The following is a 22235-nucleotide window of genomic DNA, read 5'->3' as shown; positions in this document are numbered from 1 at the left end:
TTGCGTTGGCGTAAACTCATCATCATCGTTATTTGTCGGAGAACGGGAGGAGTTCGAGCTGGTTGGAGCTCGCATGGTCGTGCGTGCGGTTCGCGGTCGGACTCGCCGCGCCGGTCGTCATTGCGTGTGCTTAGTTCTTTCATGCCTACAGCTGTTGGTGTTAAAAAAATCACATACGTTGATTACATTTCTGTGGATGAGGCCGTCCTAAGCTCCGCGTTTCTATCCATCGACTAGATCGCGGCTGAGCGCGCCAATTTTCGAGCTGCTCGTAAGAATTGAAATAAAATTCTGTACCACTAAATATTTTGCCGTTTTTCCTGTTTTTCGGCTCTTACGTTTCCCGTCTCTTACGTTTATTTCCTACGGTCCCTTCAAAAACGTATCAGCGGGGTTCTACTGTATATCCAGAATTCGATATAAAAAATCACGTAAAACATGCGTCAAGAACTTGTGGAAAACAACCAACGAACCAATCGTGGTGCAGTAAATACTCACTTGAAGATTCAAACAAAGTATTTATTGTGTTGGCTTAAAATACTGAAAAAGAGTAGCCTGCTTTTTGTTGGCAATGGCGTGTTTGACGACTGCGTCCTCAACATAGTCCAGGCGATCCACAAGTGAAAGGCCGGTGCCTTCAATCGCGCTGCAGTGGGAACGCACAAGGGCCAAAGCGGCTACGACCTCAGCTGATGTCGGGAGCGGGGCACCATCGGTGCTTGCGGGATCCACCTCGGCAGCGTCTTCATTCGGCTGCTCAGCGGTAGCTTCGGCGACGATCTCTACATCCGTTAGCTCCGCCGTTGTACCAGTGCTGTCGTCACCTCCAACGAAGTCTTCGATGCACATGCTTTGCGGCTCCGCACCAACAAAGCTCTCCAGCTTGCTCCACGTTTCGGCGAGCTCGCTTTCTTCATCTGCGCATGCCAACCCAGCTTCCTCGGATTCTTCCACTGATGCTTCGTCAGTGCGTCCACCGAAGCCCGCATGCCGAAAGCAGTTGGCTATCGTCGACTGCTTGACGTTTTCCCACGACGCCTTGAGCATTTGGATGGCGCCCAAAAGATCGATCTTCAGATCTTGGCCCATCCGGAGTCTTACAAGCAAAATGTCGATCAGCCGACGCTTGTAGATAGACTTAAATGTGCGGATAATGCCCTGGTCCAACGGTTGGAGCTTCGAAGTGGTGTTGGGCGGCAGAAATACCACTTTGATGTTGCTCAGCTGGGCATCGGTGTGGTGTGCCGTGCAGTTATCGACGATAAGGCATACCTTCCGTCCCTGACGCACCAGGTCCGAATCCCATGCCTTCAGCCACTTGAGGAAAATATCCCTCGTCATCCACGACTTCTTATTCCAGGCATAAGTCACCGGAATATTGGGGCAGTTCCGCATGCACCTCGGGGTTTTAAATTTGCCAATTACAAGTGGCCGCAGCTTCGTGCTCCCATCCATATTGGCAGCCAATAGGACCGTCACACGGGCCTTACCTTGCTTGCCCCCGTGGCACTTGTCCCCACGAGTGTCCAGCGTTTGCCGCGAAAGCATTTGCCAGGACAGGCCCGTCTCGTCAGCATTAAAGATTTGGCTCGGCTCATACTTGGCGAGAACTTGGGGCCACTCATGATCAAGCCACTTCTGAATTTCTTCATCATTGGCGTCCTCACTCTCTCCCGACACAGTCTTCCCGACAATGTTGAAACGAGTCTTAAAACGTTGTAGCCAACCACTACTCGCACTGAAATTCTCGACGCCGAGAATGAATGCAAAGTTCTTGGCCTTCTGTTGCAACATCGGCCCCGATAAAGGAATATTTCGGGCCCTTGCGTCCATGAACCACTTGTGGAGAGACTTCTCAACATCTTCAAAAGCAGCTTCGCGTACACGCCGCGCGCCCGAGTGCTGACTCTTCTCGGCCTTGGCCTTTATGTCGGCTTTGTTTTTGAGCAGAGTACTCAATGTGCTCCTTGGTATGCCTAACCCGTCCGCGACGCTCGACTTCTTCTCACCATTCTCAACGCGCTGGATTGCTTCCAGTTTTGCTGCAAAAGTCAGGGTTGTCCGTTTCTTCGAGTCTGCAGCCATCGCTACACACACCACAACGTGCGGCAGGCCTAACACACGAGCACAACAATGACGGATGCGACGGATGCCTGGCGATACTATCAAGGAGGAGCTGGTGCAACAAGTGCAGTGCGTCGTTGCTGCAAGGCTGCGGCGTGCGTATGCCGCTACGTTCAAGTGGCGCACTCGGCACCATCGATGTGTGCAGCAGTCGTAAACGCCCACCGCGCTACCGCTATTTTTGAGAGTTGCGGGAAAGCTCGCCGCCTGTCAACGGAGCGCGGGCGGTTTGGGGTGGCCGAGTTCGATATATCCATTATACATCAAACTTCGTTCGAAATAAAAAATTAAAAATGCATGCGATTTCCCACGTGATATAGGAACCGTTCGATATAGGCAATAATTCGATATGTCCGTGTTCGATATATCGAGGTTTGATTGTACTTAATTGTATCATTTACTATTTCTTTTTTCCTTAACATTCCCAACGTTGCTGTGCATTTGCAAATATTTTGCTGTATTCCAACAACCAGTTTTTTTTTTTTTTTTTTTTTTTTGCGTTGCGAGCGCGTAAACAGCAGGGGCGGCTGCGGTTCGGTTGCTGCACTGCTGCACTTTTTTTTTTTTTTCATAATGCACTCTTATTAAAACTTTATCGGCACGGTGCTTTATGTTCTTTTCATCAGAAATAGCACATCCGGGAAATTTTTAAAGCTTCTGCAACACAGTACGTATATAGACATAGGGAGCGCATAAAATCGACTCCCGCAAGCAATGCGTGGGATCTGCTTTTTTTTTTTTTTTTTTTTTTTGCTGTGACCATTTCTCACCCCCTAGCCTATATTTTAGGGGTACGCTCGGCGCAATGCAGCATTAGCAACATTTTTTTGGGCAACTAATTTAAAAATACGATTAATAACATGGCCTTATACCAAGTTTATCAACAGAGTTCCACGCTTCTGTTTCTGCGCAATGGCAAATGATCATGCCACAATTGCCTTCAAGGTATACCAGTAAACAAGGGCGTCCGCAGAACTTTTTGCAGGAGGGTGCATCCGCAAGGAGGCGGGGGGGGAGGCTGCATGTGTTAACACATGCAGCCGTTCTTTCACTGCCGCGTCAGGCATGACTGGCAAGATTAGTCAGTAGTAAATGTTAACGTGCGAAGTTGGCTCGTAATACTGAAGGATGTTTCACATGAATACGTGGGGCCTGAGTGTGCTAATCAAGCTATGTAGGTCTGCATGGAAAATTATTGACCGCAATTCCAAGGGGGGGGGGAGCCCCCCTTGGAACTGCGCACCATGCTTGCCGTTTTGGCAAGCATGGTGGGGCCAGAGGGGGGCCAAGGGGGGGAGCCCCCCCCCCTTGGCCCCCCTCTGGACTAAACAGTTATTACTTTAACAAATCTTCAATTTCACTCTCGTGCGTGACACGCGTATAACTCGAATAGCATACGTAATCTGTTGAACAGATCGAGATATAAAGAGCCGAGCAAATAGAAAGGTATGTATTGCTTTCAATATCGCTGACCATAGCGAACCGAAAAGGTGAAGTATCCTGTCTTCTGTCGCATGAGATCTTTTCCAGCAAAGTTTGTGTAGTTCACTGTAGGAAGGTGTGTTCTTCGAAGGGGGCGAATTCATTTCGACCAACTATATGCAGCCACGTAGAACGGCGCTCTATGGCATTAATTTTTCCCACACGGCATGCAAAAATTTACAAGATTCTCAGAGTAGCTCACTAGTAACGTTCGATTGCTGGTGAGCTACTCTCCCCAAATTTTTTCCCGTGGCATACATAGCACAAAATGCCACTCGACCACATCTGCCTGCCAGGCCCCCACTTCAGATCAAGGAGGTGCCCCCCCTCCTGAAAAAAATTTCTTACGCCCCTGTCTGCAAGGCGCGTTTAAAAATGTGACAAAGTACTTCTAGGGACCGTGGTACCGCTAAATGTCCGGCCACGCTCTGCATTGAACGCGCCTGCACCCAAAACGCTTGGAAGGGATATGGCGGCGAGAGGTCACGTGATGCGAGCAAGCCAATCGCGTCGGCGGCGGCGCGCGGAAAACAGATGCGATACTCTGAAATTTTTCCAGTGACTCTAGCTGGCTTCCCTGTGGCACAGTGGGACACATGATGTCAAGTGTATCAAATCGCTGCCATTTTCAATTTGATCGTACCAAGCAAGCAACCACCTGCTTGTGTACTCTTTCGGTAATTTTGTTCTCAGACTTAGCAAGTACCCTTCCACAAGTTTTCCTCGATTATCTCATAATTTTGAGTGGGCAGTTGGTTGTACTTTTTACAGTACATACATACTTGATATCTAGGGCAAAATTAGGCCACTGATTGAGCCTCGTGCTAATGCGAATAAGGAAAAAAGAAAGCTTGAGAAAAATTTCAGGGGTCACAATGGCAGAACATGAGATGATGGGACTAACAGTACCAACCGTTCCAGCGCATGGCATTTGCAACCACACATTTTTGTGGGTTGTGGCTACGACTAGTTGCTTTGATAATCTTATGTGCAGCTCAAATCCACATAAGGAAACACTTACCATTATCCCTTACCATTAGTTTTCTTTACCATGGTTGTTCTAATGTCTGAGTTAATTAGGAGGTTACCAGCTTGTAGAGCGAGGGCGAATTAACCAAAAACTCGGAGACATAGGGATGCTAAATGTGGCAATTCAGAGTGCACGAAACAGGAAAGTTATCCGACTCAAGACAGAAGCAAATCCATCCAAAGCTGCTATAATAAAGAAAGCTCCCCCACATCTGTATGATTCCACTTTTGTAGATTTGCACAACAGTCAGGCAGGCGACAGTTTTCCCTTTCACAAGTCTCCCACAACCTTGCATTTTCACATTTGCTAAGACATTTGCTAAGACATTTGCCCCAATAAAAGTTATAACGAGTGTTCAGCTCTTATTTAGGTAGAACAAAGAACCCTAATCAGCAGCGCAGGCACACAGGCTCAAGGATCATCTCTGTGCAATCACTCACGTTGCCGAATCATCGACCCCGCTCAGCCGGTTGGGTGTGGACGTGGGCGTGGTGTCCTTGACCACTGAGTGCACATCCTCGTTGGCAACATCGAGTTCCAGCAGGTCTGCAAAAGGACGCCACGTAGGTACTCAATGTGCCATACTTACTCCTCATGGCTCATGTTAATTCTCAGTGAAGTTATTTTGATAACGCGACAAAGGTTTACATCAGAGAGTTTTTACTGTATTGTAAAGTGCTCATGTTAACGCCAACGTGCAATTCGATGTAAACGCTAAGATAGGCTGCCCTGAACAGCACAAACTAGCTTTCTGAACATGTTGCAAAATTTCAAACATGAAAAACAGGGACAGGTAAGAGATAGAGGACTGCTCATAGCATAGCAGAAATTTCTTGATACCTTTTTTTGCAATGCCACATGCATGTGGTAGCACCACAGCGTCTGCCTGTCAATCATGATTCAAAGAGTTCTAAAGAAGAGGAGTAGCCTATATTTAAGTACTATGGCACGGTTATTAGTTTGGTGGCAAAAGCGGGCTAAAGCACACTTCAGAGATGAATATAGCGCAATTTCGCTTTACGCACAATATTAAAGAGCACTTAAACAGCAGCACGTCTTAATTACATCCACTTTCAACAGGTTGTGTTCACGGAGGACAATGTAGCCAACAGTCCTACTCCAAAAAGCAATGTCGTTAAGAGGGTTCCGAACGACTTTTCCAAGTCAATATCGATTGACCTCAGTACTGAAGTTTATTGTCTCGTGAATTGATCCCCGCAAAAATTTTTCGAGTCCATCAAGAACGAGCAGAGTTACAGGGATATGTTGTGCGCTTTTTCTCTTCTCTTGTCCCAAGAAGCGTGCTGGCAGCTAGACAGAGAAGGATCACAAAGGGGGAAATAAGCTACCTACATCATGCACGCGTCATGAAACACAATCGCTCTCTCCAGCTGCAATTCCAGAACGTGCTAGTATTGCAACTCTGTCATTTTAGCAGACTATGGATACTGCCTGTGGTGGCACCTTGTGGCAAGAAGTGCATCTAATCCAAACGCCACTCTTTGTTTATGCCAGCTATCGACCAATAGCAAAAATCTGCTGTGTGATGAAAGATCTGCTGTACGACAGCGCCCCAAAGAGTGTGCATACGGGCCTCCATATAGAGAGATAGCACTTAAGAAAGAGACACCTTCGCGTTCTGCTTGTGAACTCTTTTTGACGTACATGACTGCAAGATTAGGCTGAGCTGTTCACAGCAATGTCTGCTTTCCACTGTACTTTTTTTTTTTCATCAAGCATGATGGGTGGTTAAAGGGACACTAAAGGCAAATATTAAGTCGACGTTGATTGCTGAAATAGCGGTCCAGAAACCTCGTAGCGCTGCTTTTGTGCCAAGGAAGTGCTTATTTTGAAATAAAATCACGTTTTTAGTGGTCCGCATCGCGTTAGTGCGCTTCAAATCTCCCGCCTGAAAATACGACTCTCATACGTCACTGCTGCCGTGCCCAACATTGCCCGCTTTTACTGCGCGGCCGCCGACACTAGTAGCAGCCGAGCGGATGTAGCGGGACCCACAGTAGCAACAACGGCGCTGCGGCAAAGACTTGCTCGGATGGGCACATTGAAAGCCGTCACCAAGTTGCGGTTGGTCTCGTAATCCTCAGTACGAAAGTGCAGCGAGCACACACGCAGACTGTTTAGCACACTGGCGCAATGGCATGACACTAAGCCACTTTGAGCGTAAGTGTTCATTCCGCGGCACCTAGTGAAAAGACACACCGGCTTCCTTGCTGCAGCACTGGCGTTGTGCACCATTCGGGCATCCGGCAATATCACACGCATGCGGCATTATGTCGAACTTTCTGTCAGAGCGACTTTCACGAGCGCGCAAAACACGCACGGCAGTGCGCGATCCCGAAACTACCACTGAGACGGGCGAGGCACAGTTCGGCGAAAACGGAACCTTTGAACCACGCGCGCCGTTCCCCATGGCAACGCCACGGAGGTTTTGTTTTCCATGAATCAAGCGGAAACGAACAAACAGCATTTTATTACGTCTTTTGATGCTCGGAATGTTCTTTTTTTACTGCTGCTAGTTTGATTACTAGTGATTTATTGTAGGCCGACTTCTCTACGTCATCGGGATCACTTCGAAAATGTCCCACTTGTGGCGCTCATCATGTGATACATTTAGCTTAATTTCTCGGTAAGTAGGGCACTGCTGTTGATAATATTGCCATTTTAGAAGTTGTCATACATTGGGCTTTCACTCTGACATAAATTGTTATTTGCCTTTAGTGTCCCTTTAAGGACCCCTTTAAGGGGGGACGCGGGTCTTAGAATAGTAAAAAATGGACAAAAAATCAATTTTGAGAAAAACGCATTTTAGGCATGTTTGCACCCTTAAGCAGCTGCCCTCAAAATATTATCGCCGATTTCGCCCGGGAAATGGGTTAAAACTTATTTTTAAGACGCCACGGGAGCCGCAAAATGCATCTCAACAGGCAAAATTTGTTCAAACTTCCCGCGCGCGCCGCGGGCGCAGCAGCTGGCTGATCGCCGCCATCTTTGGCTTGTTTTGAAGCTGTTTTCTTTGTGTACATTTTGTGGCATTTCAAAATGGCGTCGCTGCAACAGAACGGCCGCTATCGGCGCTTTTCCGAAGGGTGGTTGTAGAACGCTCATTGGCCAGAGTGCGCGCGCGCGAGGCGAGCCCCTTCTCTCGCGCCTCCCATTGGCTGGCGCAACCCGAGGCGGCCATTTTGTTTTTGTATTTTTGTTCTGCGCTCACGGCTGCCGTGTTAGGGTGGCTAGAAGGGGAGGTGTGCTGAGCGCGGCGGCCAGCCATAGGAGAGGGTGGTCCTCTTTCGCGTGATCGCCGCTAGGGCACAACATAGCGCTGCCATCTGGGGCGCCGTCAGCGTTTCCGCGGCACTAATCCGGCTGTCAACGCCTGGCCGGCGGTTTGTAGTTGTGTGGTTTGCTGCGAAGTGTTAGCGTGTGCTGTTGATTCATGAGTGCTGTGTGCTGGCAAAGATGCCGTCTATCTCAAAGAAAAAAACTCAGCGTTATTGGTGCTTCGTGCCAGGGTGTGATTCCGGCTACAGATCTTGTTCGGAAAAAGTGTTTCTTTTCCGTGCACCGACTTGCCAAGAACTGTTCTTGAAGTGGGCACGCGCCATTCCGAAGGCTGACAAACCGCTTCAACTGAATTCCGCTGTTTGCGCAAAGCATTTGCGCAAACAGCGGAATGAATGACAAAAAGTCGAAAGGAATGACAAAAAAGTCAAAAGAAGAAAGCCTTGTGTGATGTGAGACAAGCCGCGGAAACGACCAAGTGCATTCTGTTGTACACAGTAACGTTTCTTTACCTAATAACATGTTGCATTTATTTATTTGGTTTCTGAATTGAGCCTGAAAAGACTATACCGAACGTTGTTACCATGTATGCCATGGTTTAATCCTGATTTGGTTGGTGTAAATCAAGTTATCTGCTTTCGCACGTAATGAGGCGCACGAATAAAATGATCAGAGCGCATTGGAGCATAATTAAGCCCGCAGGGCCGTAACGGGGGTTCTGACACCCCCCGAAATTTTTTCATGCTTTATTTATTTATCATATTACCCACAGCGCCCAAGGGCATATTACAGTGGGGGGAAGAATACAATATTTCGATACAGAATACAGATTCCAACACTTCAACTTTACAATAAACGCAATTCACTGTCAACTTACGTAGTGATACATGGGATATACACAATATAAATCGGGTTCATAGTACATGTTTTGTTCTTACACAACCGCGCGAGTACACTACTGGAGACCCAGCAGTGAACTTGAAAATACTTCATGTGAAGTAATTTCTGCTACTTCAGGAGACAACCTATTCCACTGGCTTTTCGTCCTCAGAAAAAATGACATTTTAAATCCGTCAGTCGGGCAGCACATTTCCTTTATCTTATTGGCATGATGTAATCGCTGCGAAACGTAATCCGGTTTGGGAAAGTATCGCGAGGGGTCCACACCCGTTCGGTTATGAAATACGTTATGAAACAGTTTCAGCCGCAGATATTCCCTTCGTTTGTGTAGAAGTTCCCATCCTGATATAGTCAGAGCAGACAAACCGAACAGCCATGTTCTGAATTCTTTCTAAATTGGACACGTCACTTGCCTTCCACGGATCCCACCCAGCACAAGTGTAATCTAAGATAGATTGAACATTAGACATGTACAATTCAGTCTTGGCCTCAAATGGTAACTTTCTTGCATTTCTGCGCAGGAAACCAAGCACACGCCCGGCTTTAATTGTGACGTGATTGATGTGAGGGCTCCAGGAAAGGTCCGGTGTGAAATATACACGAAGATGCTTGTGTTCGCGAACCGATAGCAGCCTGGTTGAATTTACAACATGGGCGGCCTTTCTCCTAGTGAAACACATATGCACTGTTTTTTTTTTTCATTAATAAACATACGCCACCTATCACACCATTCTAAGACCCTGTCGAGGTCGTTTTGGAGAGTAGTGCAATCATGGGAGCTATGTATAATTCTGTACAAAACACATGCAGTCATCGGCAAATAATTTGATATGTGATGAAATACCGGAACAAATGTCATTTATGTAGATGAGGAACAATACCCAAGACTGACCCTTGGGGCACACCAGTCATCGGCAAATTACATCAACTTCACACTCATCAACTTCACTAATCACACATCAACAAAAGAGGACACATCAACTTCCTGGTCTTACCATTGATAACGACCTTTTGCCTTCTCAAATTTAAATACTCGTTTATCCAGTTCACAATTAACTGTATCGTTCACATTATACATTTTAGTTTTTCAATTAATAAAGAGTGGGGTTCAACGCCAAAGGCTTTTTTTTAAATCTAGGAAGAAGCAGCCAACAGAGAAACCCTTATCTAAAGCACAGGATAAGTCGTGTGTCAATTCAAGTAATTGTGTTGTACAGGAAAAACGACTACGAAAGCCGTGCTGCTGAGGATTAAGTAAGGAATGCGTGTTAGTCACAACATTGGTAAATAGAACATGGTCAAGTATTTTGCATGCAGCACTTGTAAGGGAAATGGGCCTATAGTTTAAAACACTACTTCGCGGTCCACTCTTGTGCAGTAAGTTAGCAAGTCATATAGTCATCGGGTAATGAAAATTCTTCTAAAGACTTTTCGGGTGACACTAAAATACTTGCACGCCTTCACAGCGACCACCAGTTGCCAAAGTTAGCCGTTCTACACACAAACACCCCCCGAAAAAAAAATTCTTGGGTACGGCCCTGTAAGCCCCGCGAGGCCTGCTTGCTTTCCGTCGGAACAAAACTCGGCTCTGTACCCCGTATTTCAAAACCGCATGATAACATTAGCGCAATACAAGCTGTGCGCTGACTAAGGAATTGCATTATCAGCTAAAGTTTCATATAATTTGGTAACGCATTTTCCACTGAAGCGTTCTCCCTGCCGAGAACGGAGAACGGCCACGTTCGCTGACGGCGCCCCCGACGACAGCGCCGCCTCACGGCATTCACGCGAATGGCGGCCAACTTTTGCCGCCCGGTCATCACACCTCCCCTTCTAGCCACCCTAGCCGTGTTGTCGGTGTCGTGTGCTCGTGTGTTGTTACAAGTGTCATCTTCCTCTGCTTACGCTCGCGTTCCCCGCCGACACACAGTTACCTTATTTTGTGCTGGCACATCCGGAAATTCTCGTGTAAAGAAGACGCGCCAAGCGTACGAGGGCGCGATGCCGAAACTACTTGTCGCTACCGGAGCGTTGAGTCTACGAGAACCGCCCGGTTCCCCTTAGTCAAGCTGCAGCCATCGGATCATTAGGCAACGCTTCAGTGGCATTGGAAACCGCATTCGTATGGCATACTATGCGGGACTGCCGAGTGCGGGGGAAATACGGCGCCGGGAGGAGTGCTTGGCATCGCAGCGCGCAACGAAGCAGTGGAAGTTCAAGCCGTTGGATGTTGGTAAACGGCGGCAAGGAAAATGGCACAGGATTTATCCGTGTGGACTTATCTGTGATAAAAACGTTCTTTGGGCTTGTGCTTCGTTCCGAGTTCGGCCCAAGCAGTGACCTTTTTCAAGGGAGAGGGTATAGGCTGCTTTCAAAGCCTGTGCTTCATTATCATAGGTGCGACTCGCGCGAGAAGCATTTCTTGTAGAAGGTAGCTGGTGATAGTGGTGCGCAGATAATTAATGTCATTTGAAGTGAAATGCATTAAATTAGGGCCACCAATACTGTCGACACGGGTGCAACGGTAGTCGCTTCAACCACGACCTGACAGTGCAACACCGGAATTGCAGAGACACCGTGTTACACTTTGGGAAATTGATTTGTGCTCCACAGCCTTGAGAAGGTTAAAAACTGACATTGGAAGTTGCAAAAGGAGCACTTATACAGTAGTGAAACCAAGCACAGACTTTCAAAATGACAAAAACCAGCAGGGGACCCCGAGTACAGCCCTTGCCTGCTGTTGAGCCAAGTGCTATGCACCTGACTGGCTGCCCAGGCGGCGCTGCGAAAACGGTGCTAAAAAGCGCCCCCTACGACAAGTTCTTTGGTTTCGAGTAGTCAGACTGGCGGCCGCATGCAGCACTAAGCTCAGATGCGCAATGGAGCCGCCGCTGTCGGTTGTGCTGCGCTTTGGATCTCGGCCAGTTTCTGGCGTGGCTGAGTTCTTCAGCCCAAGCAATCTGCGTAAACGCAAGAAGCTCGTCAACGTCAAGTATGTTTACGACGTGCGGGAGATTGAAGGAACCATTTCGGCGCGCTGCAACTCGCAAGTGCAGCGAATCTCATACGACGTTGAACTCGAGTTAAGTTTTACGAGGCATGCTCGCGCGATTAACGACAGTGCATAAACGAAAAGATTGCTGTTAAGAAAGCCGACATGATTTGCATTACACGACGAAACGGAATCAAGAAAGGTCCAGTGACGAAGGCTAGCCGTCGGCGGCCCGAATGAGCGCATTCGCGTCGTGTGCCGTTTTCTGCCGCATTCAGTCGCAAACACACTTTTTCCCCATGCACGGTCGTAATTTTCAACATTTGCTTCTAGAGAATTCGTCAAATTCTGTCAGCGTGCGGTGGCGGTCGAGAAGCGACGGCGCGCAATGTTTACAGCCAGCCGCAAGCTGCCGAAAAAATCGTAGGCACATACGCAGGGTGACTCATGGCATCGTTTTTCTCGTTTCCCACGAAATGCCGGCTGCATATCCTCGTGATCGCCGTCGGCAGCCACGGCGTGCCGTCTGGACTGCACACAGGGAATACATACATATATAAACGCGTGCACGCGCGTACGAAAAGTAATCAGCACGTTACGTTGCAAACCACGTTTCGCTCGCGTACTCACTTCACGCGTCGGACGGCACGTATCCAGCGGTTCCGTCGCTCCACTTCGTACGGCTTTTAGGGGAACCAGTAAAACCGCACATTAGGATCCTTACCCCCATGTTCGAGGCAATTAACCACGCAACAATAACGGCGGCGATCGCGCTTCGGGACCGCGCGCTGCTCAGAGCCGTCGCCCAGACCACCTGATTTCGGCACGGTTTGTTGAAGCAGGGATCGCTCGTCAAACATGTCAGACTCTGCAGGCATAGCGGACAAGTTCCTGCGTACGTTTTAAGCACTTTTTGAGCCTGAAAACTAGGCGCAAAATTAAGTAAAACGCTTAAAGCAACTGAGAACTGCGTAACTCGCTGGTCCGCGTCCATTTTTGACTACCCAAGCAACTTCGGCGCACGCCACCAGGCTCCGCCACAGTACTCAAAACTCCAGCGCGTCAGCCCTATTGCTGGACAATAATAACTGATTTTTGGTTAAATAAATAAGCCACGTGCTTTTTACACTTAATCTCTCTGTTTATTTTATTTGCCTGTTGCAAAGCCACATTCATAGACAAATTTTGTATTTCTTTAGCTTGCAAGGAATTGGTACAGGCCTATGAACTGCTAAAGGTGGAGTTTATCACTCTGGTACTGGTTGCACTATGTGGCTTTATAAGAAGATTTTGCCAGTACATTGGCAGGTCATGGTCACATATTTGGTATGGCTGTTCTCGTGAAGAAGAAACCTATCAAATGATATAACCACTAGTGCTGTGGCTGCACTTCCACAAAAGTTACAGTTGTCTGAAACTTCAAATGCGTTTTTCTCAGTTTGATATTTTTGCTCAACGCACTCAGCCTTACGGGGTTTTTTTTCCATGTTGTTGCTGAGTAAAAATCACAAATTTGGTATCATTTTACTCGTATTGAAACGATCTGGGGGGTGATGCTATTTGCATTACTCTAGCACCATTTTACAAATTTTAATTAAAGATACTAATGAGAGTGAATCAGAAAAAATAAGCACCAGTGAGTGTTCATCTCTTTTCTGACCTTCACAGTGCTCTCAAGTGAATAAAAATAGCATCACCCCCTACAGCATGATCTGGGCATTGGGCCCATGCACTTACATATTGGTTTTAGTAGGTCGAAATTGCCTAAAAGCCCCGTAAGAAGCAGGCACTAATTATTTTTTCGAACCTCGAGATCTATTGAACTAGTGCAGCTATTAAAAAACTAATTACAGATTTGAAATCGGCATAAAAAACTGGTCAAGACAGTGAAGTTTGGTTCATATTGACTAAAAAATAAAGAAAAACTTTTTAGGACCCACGTCCCCCCTTAACTGCATTCACTGTAATCGAACGCACACCTTTCTTGCAATTTCCCGTTTCCCGCTTGTTAGAATTTCCCGTTTGTTAGAATCAAGCACAAAACTGAAACCCCATTAACAGGGTGGGCAACAGATTCCTCTCAGAGGGGCCAGGTGCAGTGCCATCACCATAACAAAATGGCGGCCTAGCACATTTAGTTGAGAGTCCGTATAACTTCATTCCATACTCGACTGTGACTCGTGTGTGCTGTATATCTGCTCCCGATAAGAAGAAAATAGTAACGCATCCCTTTTATTATGAAACCTCAAACTCAAAGAAAAATTATTTTTCATGCTGCATCGTCTCTCGTTTGTGTATGTGTGTGCCCACGGCCTGTGATCGTAAGTAGCGCAAACAAAGGGGAAAAAAATCTTCAGCTGTATGTAAACCAGAAAATAATTCTACGAGCTGAAAGTGAGAAAATGTTCAGACTTTCAAGCAAAATTGTAGGCTTTTTAAACAATGCCATGTAGACCGAGCTTGCCAAGGTAGTGGCCCTTTAATGGGTGCGCGATCTCAGATTATCCAGAAGTGATCTTAGAGCCAGCAAAACTGGAAGAAACTGCCTGGAGTATAAATTTCTCATTCTACAGAGGTGAATTCTACTGGTCTCTCTCTTACTAATCGTCAACATAGGGGGCATCTCCTAGTTTTATTTTAAAAATCTCATAACAATACATTCATATGCATTTTTATTTTGAACCTGTGAAAATTGCGTGCATGCTAGAGTTGAGTAAATATGGTATTCTTTCTTTCTGCAAATGATTATGGATCAGAATCACTGCAGTTGAAATATGAATGTTCTGAACATTAAACGCCTATAAATTGTATATGTTTATTGCTTTGGCCTCTTAACAGCATTTTTTGTTATGCAACTGCATTCTGTTTGAGAGACTGTTCTGCGCAAATTTGACTTTTGGTAGCCACTATGTGACAACTCCCCATGGAGTATGAAGTACTGTCAAATAAATCGAAAAAAAAAGAAAGACACTGTTTGAGTGAAGCACTCTGTTTGCATGTCTCTACTGGGCCACGGAGTCACCCACCTGCATCGTCCTGCTCCAAGCTGACAATGTCCCTGGTGACCACTGAAACACAAGTCAACAAAAGATTCTACATCAAAGGCTTTATACGAATGAGCATTCTTATTTTCTATGCAATTAACTTGACAATACAGTAGACCGACACTGTACAGACAAGTGCGCAGTGCCAGGAGATGGCAACACATGTTATCACGTGGTGCAATGCCACATGTAAAACGGCTGTGTGCACAAACCCTTTGAAACTGACAGTGTTCAAATCTCTGTCTTCACCAAATCCCAGGCAAAAGCCAAGCAAAAAGTCAACATGGCTGCTTCGAATGCACCTTGCGAAGTATCGTACGAGAACCGTCCCTTGCTAGTGACGTAACAGCGGCGTTTCTCAAATACATTGGTTCCCGTGGAAGTACCGTATTTACTCTAATTTAAGCCGATGTTTTTCTTTTTTCGAAAAAACAATGTGCGAAAGTAGGGGGAAGGGGTCGGCTTAGAGTCGAGTACCATGATTTGACCGCAGCCGTCACCTACCTAAAGGCCCAGCCACGCTAGCGGCATGGCGGCTCACCATGCGCATCCAAGGCTAATTTTTGCGACATCCTACGGTAGCTGCATGGTGACGACTATGCCCCGTGGAGTGGACTTTGGCACTTACCCCCGAATGCAGAGATGTTACTTGTCTCGTACTTGACTCGTACTTGACTCAAGACAGCTTTGCCGCTCGCCATAAATCGTTCTCGAACTTGCGGACGACTTGCGGGCGACTTGGCTCGGTCGAAGTCAGGGCGAGTTTCAAGTCTGCTGCGGGGCTAGCTTGAAACAGTCTTGATGCGTTATTCCAACATGGCCGCCTCTCGAATGGACGTCGCGCGGAGGTTGTCCGCTTTTGAGTTTGCTTGCCACGCTATGGACGTAGCATATTTCCTGGGGTAAATTGCCTGCCGAAGATTCCGCGACCCGCCTTACGTGACCGAGGAAATCTGATGGAGTTGTACGACGAGGAACGATTCCACGCTCGCTACAGGTTCACCAAGAACGCCGTGCGGCAGCTTCTGGCTATGTTGCCGCTCCAAGAAAGCGGGGACAACCGAGGACAGCCTGTGCCAACGTTTATAGAGCCTGTGCCTCCCATGTTGCGGCTACTGATGGCGCTTAGGTTTTACGGCGCTGACACATTCCAGACAGTCACCGGCGATCTCGTCCGCATTCCACAGTCGACAGTGTGCCGCGCAGTCGGAAAAGTGACCCTGCTCATCGCAAAGCACTTTCACTCGATGCTGGTGCGCTTCCCGCAGCCGGCGGGATTTCCTAAAGTTATGCGGGACTTTTATGAAGTGGCCGAATTCCCTGGCGTTACAGGATGTGTGGACTGCACACACGTGCGCATTAATAGCCCCGGTGTATTTACGCTCCCCAATTACTCATCTCCCGAATACAAAACATGTGGAAGGTCACAAGAATAATAGCTCAAGCGCACCAGTCATGCAAAAAAATGTTGTTCTTACCAGTTTTGTGGCGCTCTCACTTTTCTCTTGCAGCTTCCTCTTTTCATTTCTGTTTGAGGTTATTCCAGCATTTCTTGAGCTGCAGGTGGTGGCGCCTCGTAATCCCGTGGTTGGCGTTGTGGCGCTTGGCTATTTCTTTCCACGTTTCATCTTTTTTCGCCACTGACGCAACATCAGTTTTTTACACACGATAATGTGCTCGAACTGCCTCACAAGATCGATCAGCACACTTTTTTCGTCCTCGGTGAAGCGCGGGGCCGCCTTGCGCTGAGGTGTCTCTTTGGACGACAACGTGCCTTGCTGCGACATCTCAGCGAATGGTACTTTCTCCTTGATTCGACGACTTCGCTTTGCAAAGTGACGTGGGGGACGTAGCATGAGCCGAAAAATGTTTTCATAGTACACAACATTTTACGCCGTTTTTGTCTCGTTCGGTGCAGCTGTGTGGGATTGAGAAACTTGACAGGCATCAGTTTGCAGCACAACGATACGAAAAATTCCTTAAGCTTTTCTCAGAAAAAAAGAGCTTCCCCTAGTGCGGGTTTAATCCACGGACCAGCAAAAATTTTTTGGTGACAAGACGAAGCTTTCCTTGGGACTTCCTCGTAGCTTTGTATTACAAACAGGTGCTCTCGTACAAACAGGTGGATGAGCTCTTCGTTCACCTCGCAGGACGCGCATGACAGGCCTGTGTCTTTTTCGTTGTTCGCGACAAAGCTTTTAGAAGATCACATATCTTGACCATGTGCGTCCCCCCCCCTACCCTCATCAACATGCAGCGCGGCATTGCTGCACCCCGCGAGGCAAAATTCCGCCGAGGCCCATGATCCCGACCCCCGCTTCTTGTCTTGTTTACCAAGAATCAGATGTTCAACGAAAGTAGACAAATAATTAGCATTTCCAGTTCTATTCTTTAGTTTTTTTTGTTGGGTGGCAGCACCCACATGGGCCTGAACAAGGGCTTTGTACACCTTGTTCCCAGAAGTTGTTGCATTTTTTATTTATTCATATATAACTGCGACCCAGCTCGCTACAAGCATGTCCATAGGCGAATAGAAAGGCTAGTACGTTGAAAATTCGCGATACCTCGCTTAAAACTTGCGAGCCAGGGCAGCGCATATACACTCCGCATTCGATTAAAAAAAAAAAAAAAACGACGAAAGAACACAACGCAAACCATGCCTTGTTTCGCATCTTTATGGGAAGTTCTATTAGCGCGCAGGCCAAAACAAGCAAGCTTGGAGTAACGCGCCGCGCTTGGGCGGCCACTGAAACCAGTGGGCAACGGACGCTTTACACAAGCAACACTGTACATCGCTGCGGCGGCGGGAGCCACGTGCCGCTCGTTAACAGTAAAATGACAAAAATATGCTTGTAGCACTTTGATCTCATAGTTCTTTTGAAATATACGAACTTTTCTTGCTTTAACACGTGCCTTACGCCAACAACTTCATTATTAACCTCGGTACCAGGCGAGCAACATGTTTCTGCATTGAAGCTCGTTCTTGACTTGACCAAGCAAGACAGCTTGAGCGTCTATGAAACGCGAAGGCCGACTTGGGGGTTTTCAAGTCCGCTGCTTGCTTCGGGCCGACTTGCTCAAGTCAAGTTGAAGGCACGAGCCAAGTAACATCTCTGCATTCGGGGGTTAGTTTCCAAGCGAAGCCTTGACGCACGCTTTCGCAACAGCCAGCTGCGCCTTCCCTTACTGGTCCGTTCACGTGTGTCACAGAAATTACATATGCGAGTTCTTTCGATGGAAATCAATCTTTTGTGCATTAGCACGTTTGAAAATGGATTTTGCTATTTTTATTATGGTGATACGAAATATTTTCGCTCGCGTTTGAGATTGGTATCACCGAGATGCTACTGTAGTGGGGTTCTACTCTATTGCCTCAGCATTCCTTAGCGGCACCAGAGGAACATTGTTATATTTAAATCACAAACAAACATGCTTCTTTACATTGAGGGTTAAAATACATGGTGATCAATGGACATGACATTATAAAAAGTTAAATATTTTGTTATATTAAGAATTTCGTTACACTCAAGTTTGTTATACTGAGGTTCAACTGTGTTTGCTGTTGCCTCTAAGCAGTGTTTATCTACATCATCTGTGCATAATACCATCACAGACAAAACCCGCAATAATGAAATCATGCAACAACAAAATTTTCGTGACAACAAAACAATTTCCTGTCCCCGACTAACGCCCGTAGGACTCAATGCATCGCATATTTTTCGACAACAAAATGTTGCTAAACTGCAATCCCACAACACTGAAGATGGACAGGACGTTTCCACCACATTTTCTGCTCGCGCAAGGTCAGCATGCTCCAAAATGCGCTCAAATGTCTGATTCACGTTAAACTGCATGAACTACCACTACTTTGGGCTTGCATGGATGCGACGATTTTTGTTTACAAAATTGGCATGGTGCCGGAAGAAGTCTCACGTGCCACACCATGTTATTGTTTACGCTTATTGTGTGTGTGCACGTGCGTGCGTGTGTGCATAGTCGCCTTAGAGTGTAGCCGCATCACCGCTCAAGTGGCACGGTGGCTCGCTGTTTGCCACTGTCGGGCTGCTGCGTGCAACCATTTTTGCTTGCTTACGTGAAGTTCTTTTTGCCATTTGAAGAATGGGTATGGACTAGGGGTGTGCGCATTTTCGAAATTTCGAATATTTTTCTAATAGTGTTTGTTATTCGATTCGATTCGCACTAGAATTTTACTATTCGAACCTCCCAAAAACAAATACAGTCAACGTCCAATGACCCCTTCAGATTTTCAATATGCTTCACCTCATTACACTCTCGTATTGCGGCAAAGCTGCCTTTCAAGCTCTGTTACGGTCGAATTTTGCCAAGACACACTCAACGTCCGATTGGAAGTGGTTCCTAGATTTTCAATATGCTTCACCTCATCACACTCTGGTATCGCGGCAAAGCTGCTTTTCAAGCTCTGCTACGGTCGCCAATTTACTAACTCAAGAAAACGCTGGTTCCAACATGGAGATGAAAGATGTGGCAGAGGTGGGGGCTCAACTAATGCTGTTTTGGACCTGAAATTTGGGCAGGAAGTCACAAAAATCGGAAGCCGAAGCTTTTCAGCATCCAAAATTTCAGATGTTCTTATATATCGACATCTACGAGGCAGATTTGGAGCTCGGGACATGAAGGGAGCACACCCTTGTCCGCCACATCAGTTGGACTTCCACAGAAGTTGAAAGTGGAGGAGAGGCTGAGAAAATGGCACCTTTGCCTATCACGTGTAAAGTGTTGTCGGCAACACTTTGGTTGCACCAAATCGTGTACATAAATAGAATTCGGCCTCTACATTGCCTCATTCTTGATAAGACAACTATGAAACACCACCCCCGCCAGTGCTTCATCAACCTAGCGAAAAGAAACACTTTCATGTTGCTATCTCATAAGAATATGCTTAGGAATCCTCTCTAACTTTTTTTTCTGCAATTTCGCTTTGAAGTATTCAAAAAATATTCTAGAAATATTTGAGAAATATTCGAAAAATATTTGATTCGATTCACACTCCCACTTTAATATTTGAATTTCCGCACCCAAAATTTTGCTATTTGCACAGCTCTAGTATAGACGCATTGCACTCAAACATCGGTGTAACAAGCACAGATATAACGAATTATCGGTTATAACAAAGTAAATGAAGAATAGTCTTGCCATAGCTACAGTGCTACAAATAAACGTTTATAACGAGTTTTCGGATATAATAAAGTTATTTTCGTGGCAGATGTGACCTTGTTATAATGAGGTTTGAGTGTATAGTGATGTTCAGCAGCAGCAGCAGCACAGTGACATGGCCAATCAGCAACGGAGGAGTGAGTGCCACGGCTACTTGAGTGAATGTGAATTGGATGCCTTCGAAGCTATGCGGGCGTTTCTCCGAATGCACAAGATGATGCCGGATAACTAGGCTTGTGCAAATAGTAAATTTCAGGTTTGAAGCGAATTCGAAGCGAACAGTGATTTAGTTGAATAATTTCAAATTGAATTCGAATAGTATATATCACATATTATAAATAAAAATGAGCATATTTGTCATGACCCAACTGACCTGCACAATAGTTTTTAAAATTGAAACAAGGACACACGTGCAAATGTCATTTTTTTCTGTTCAAAGGGAAGTGGAAGCAACTTTGAATAGTAGTAGGATTTGACTTTCGGTGGAATGCAAGTGATAACCTGTAAAATACATTGTTTTAAAATTTACTACAATTAGACCATATAAGCCGGTATAACAAGCTTTTAAACTTAAAAAATGATGAATTGATGTGAGCATAGGCATCTGCTGGGTTCCCGTTTACAGGGGGTTACATGTGGCTTGTTATATGTCTATTTGTTCATTTCAAATAGTTCGAAATTTAGGCTAACTTAAATTCGTCTTGAAGTGAATTTGAATACTGTAATATTTGTTTGAATATTCGAACTGCTTGAATATTCACACAAGCCTACGCATAATACAATTGGCTGCACTGCGAAGGAAGATCTGTGTGTCTATACTATACATGGAAACAGTCGAAAAGGCAATCTAACTGAACTGTTCCATCAAATTTTCATTTTGCTGACTGCTGCCCTATTTGTACTGCATTAATTCCCGATCACAAAATTCTCATGATAGTGAAACTCTTCAGTTTCCCCGCTGATTTTGCTATTGCGGGGTTCAGCTGTACTCCAGGCTACACTGCACGTGCTCCACACAACGCACTGACTTTTTGGAGAAATCCCCGTGTTCCTGCTACCGCTGGCCACTAGCATGCACTAGGTAGTAAATTGCTGGGTACAACGCTGCCTCTGCAGCAGTTAATGCTGAGTGCTCCGAGAATATGATGGACATGCTTTCAATAAAATTTGCAGTTGCGGCATACATCTGCACAGCAGTTTGCCAGCATGGCTCTCACTGTGTGATCTATGCATGCGTTGCATCTGAGCTTTTGCAGTGCCATGACCTTTAAGGGAACTCTTTAAGCGTGACGCTGGTGCAAGTATTGATACGAGTGTGGCACAAACGCAGTTGGGCTGACTCACCTGCGTCAGCTGCGGGTGCAGCCACCGCACTTTTCTCCGCTGCTCTGGTGTCTGGCCGAACTTCGGGGGCAATGGCACCGACGATCCGTGATGCCCTCGTTCGGCCAGGTGCTGGTTGGATAAACCGAAGCCATTGAGTAAGCAGTGTGCATATGCCCTCTAGGAAATACCAATAACTTCTGGTTCTGCAAAGCTGTATGGTACAGTAACAAAGCAAGCGAAGACCACACCGTGCACAGAATAGATCCTTCAATTGGGGATCAGAGCCCAGAAGAATGCGATACTCGAGAGGATGGACATAAAGCATACAACAGCTACAAAAGCAGTGACCTAGGTGGCACTGGCAGAGCCTGTGGCCTCACAACCTCTCTCTCCAATGCGGCTTCCTCGAAATCACGAAGACCGGTCGCAGTTAACAACGAAAAGAGCAAGAAACCGATGTTGCAGAGCCTGCATAATCATGACTAGAGACCGAACTTTAGGCAAATGCCTGTTTTCTTCCTTGCACTCTTATCATGCCACTTTGACATATGAGCATGAATTATAGGTTAAGAAGGGCTTTTATAATGTTCTTATAGTGCCTATAATGCCTATTTTTGTTGTTTGTGCCTAAATGCTTACAAATGCCTATTTTAAAAATTGGAGCTTATATGAACACTATTTAACCTCAAATTTCGCTTTCGAGTGCTGTTTGAGACTGTTATTTTTAAGTTACCGCACAACACTGACTGTTCGGAACTCTATGGGGTTCAATCTAGTCCTCTAGTTCAGCCAACTTCCGGAAAACCGCTAGCAACAGTGAAATGGGATGCGCCGGTCAGCA

General features: G+C 46.3%; 1 protein-coding gene across 2 annotated transcripts in view; it reads right to left on the bottom strand.

Annotated features, from left to right (window-relative positions):
* The window catches only part of LOC119391077 (zinc finger CCCH domain-containing protein 14), a 121490-nt gene that overhangs the window by 48958 nt on the left and 50297 nt on the right, over positions 1 to 22235 (bottom strand). For both annotated transcript variants that reach the window (XM_037658759.2, XM_037658760.2), the window contains 3 exons: positions 21413 to 21523; positions 14855 to 14896; positions 5077 to 5182 (listed from right to left, as the gene is read on the bottom strand). In XM_037658759.2, the coding sequence (XP_037514687.1) occupies positions 5077 to 5182; positions 14855 to 14896; positions 21413 to 21523 (259 nt within the window). The remainder of the gene's footprint in view (positions 1 to 5076; positions 5183 to 14854; positions 14897 to 21412; positions 21524 to 22235) is intronic.

The sequence above is a fragment of the Rhipicephalus sanguineus genome, chromosome 4 (genome assembly GCF_013339695.2).
Source record: "Rhipicephalus sanguineus isolate Rsan-2018 chromosome 4, BIME_Rsan_1.4, whole genome shotgun sequence".
NCBI classification, from domain to species: Eukaryota; Metazoa; Arthropoda; class Arachnida; order Ixodida; family Ixodidae; genus Rhipicephalus; species Rhipicephalus sanguineus.
The sequence above is the reverse complement of the archived record's forward strand: the minus strand, read 5'-3'. Positions and strand labels throughout refer to the sequence as shown.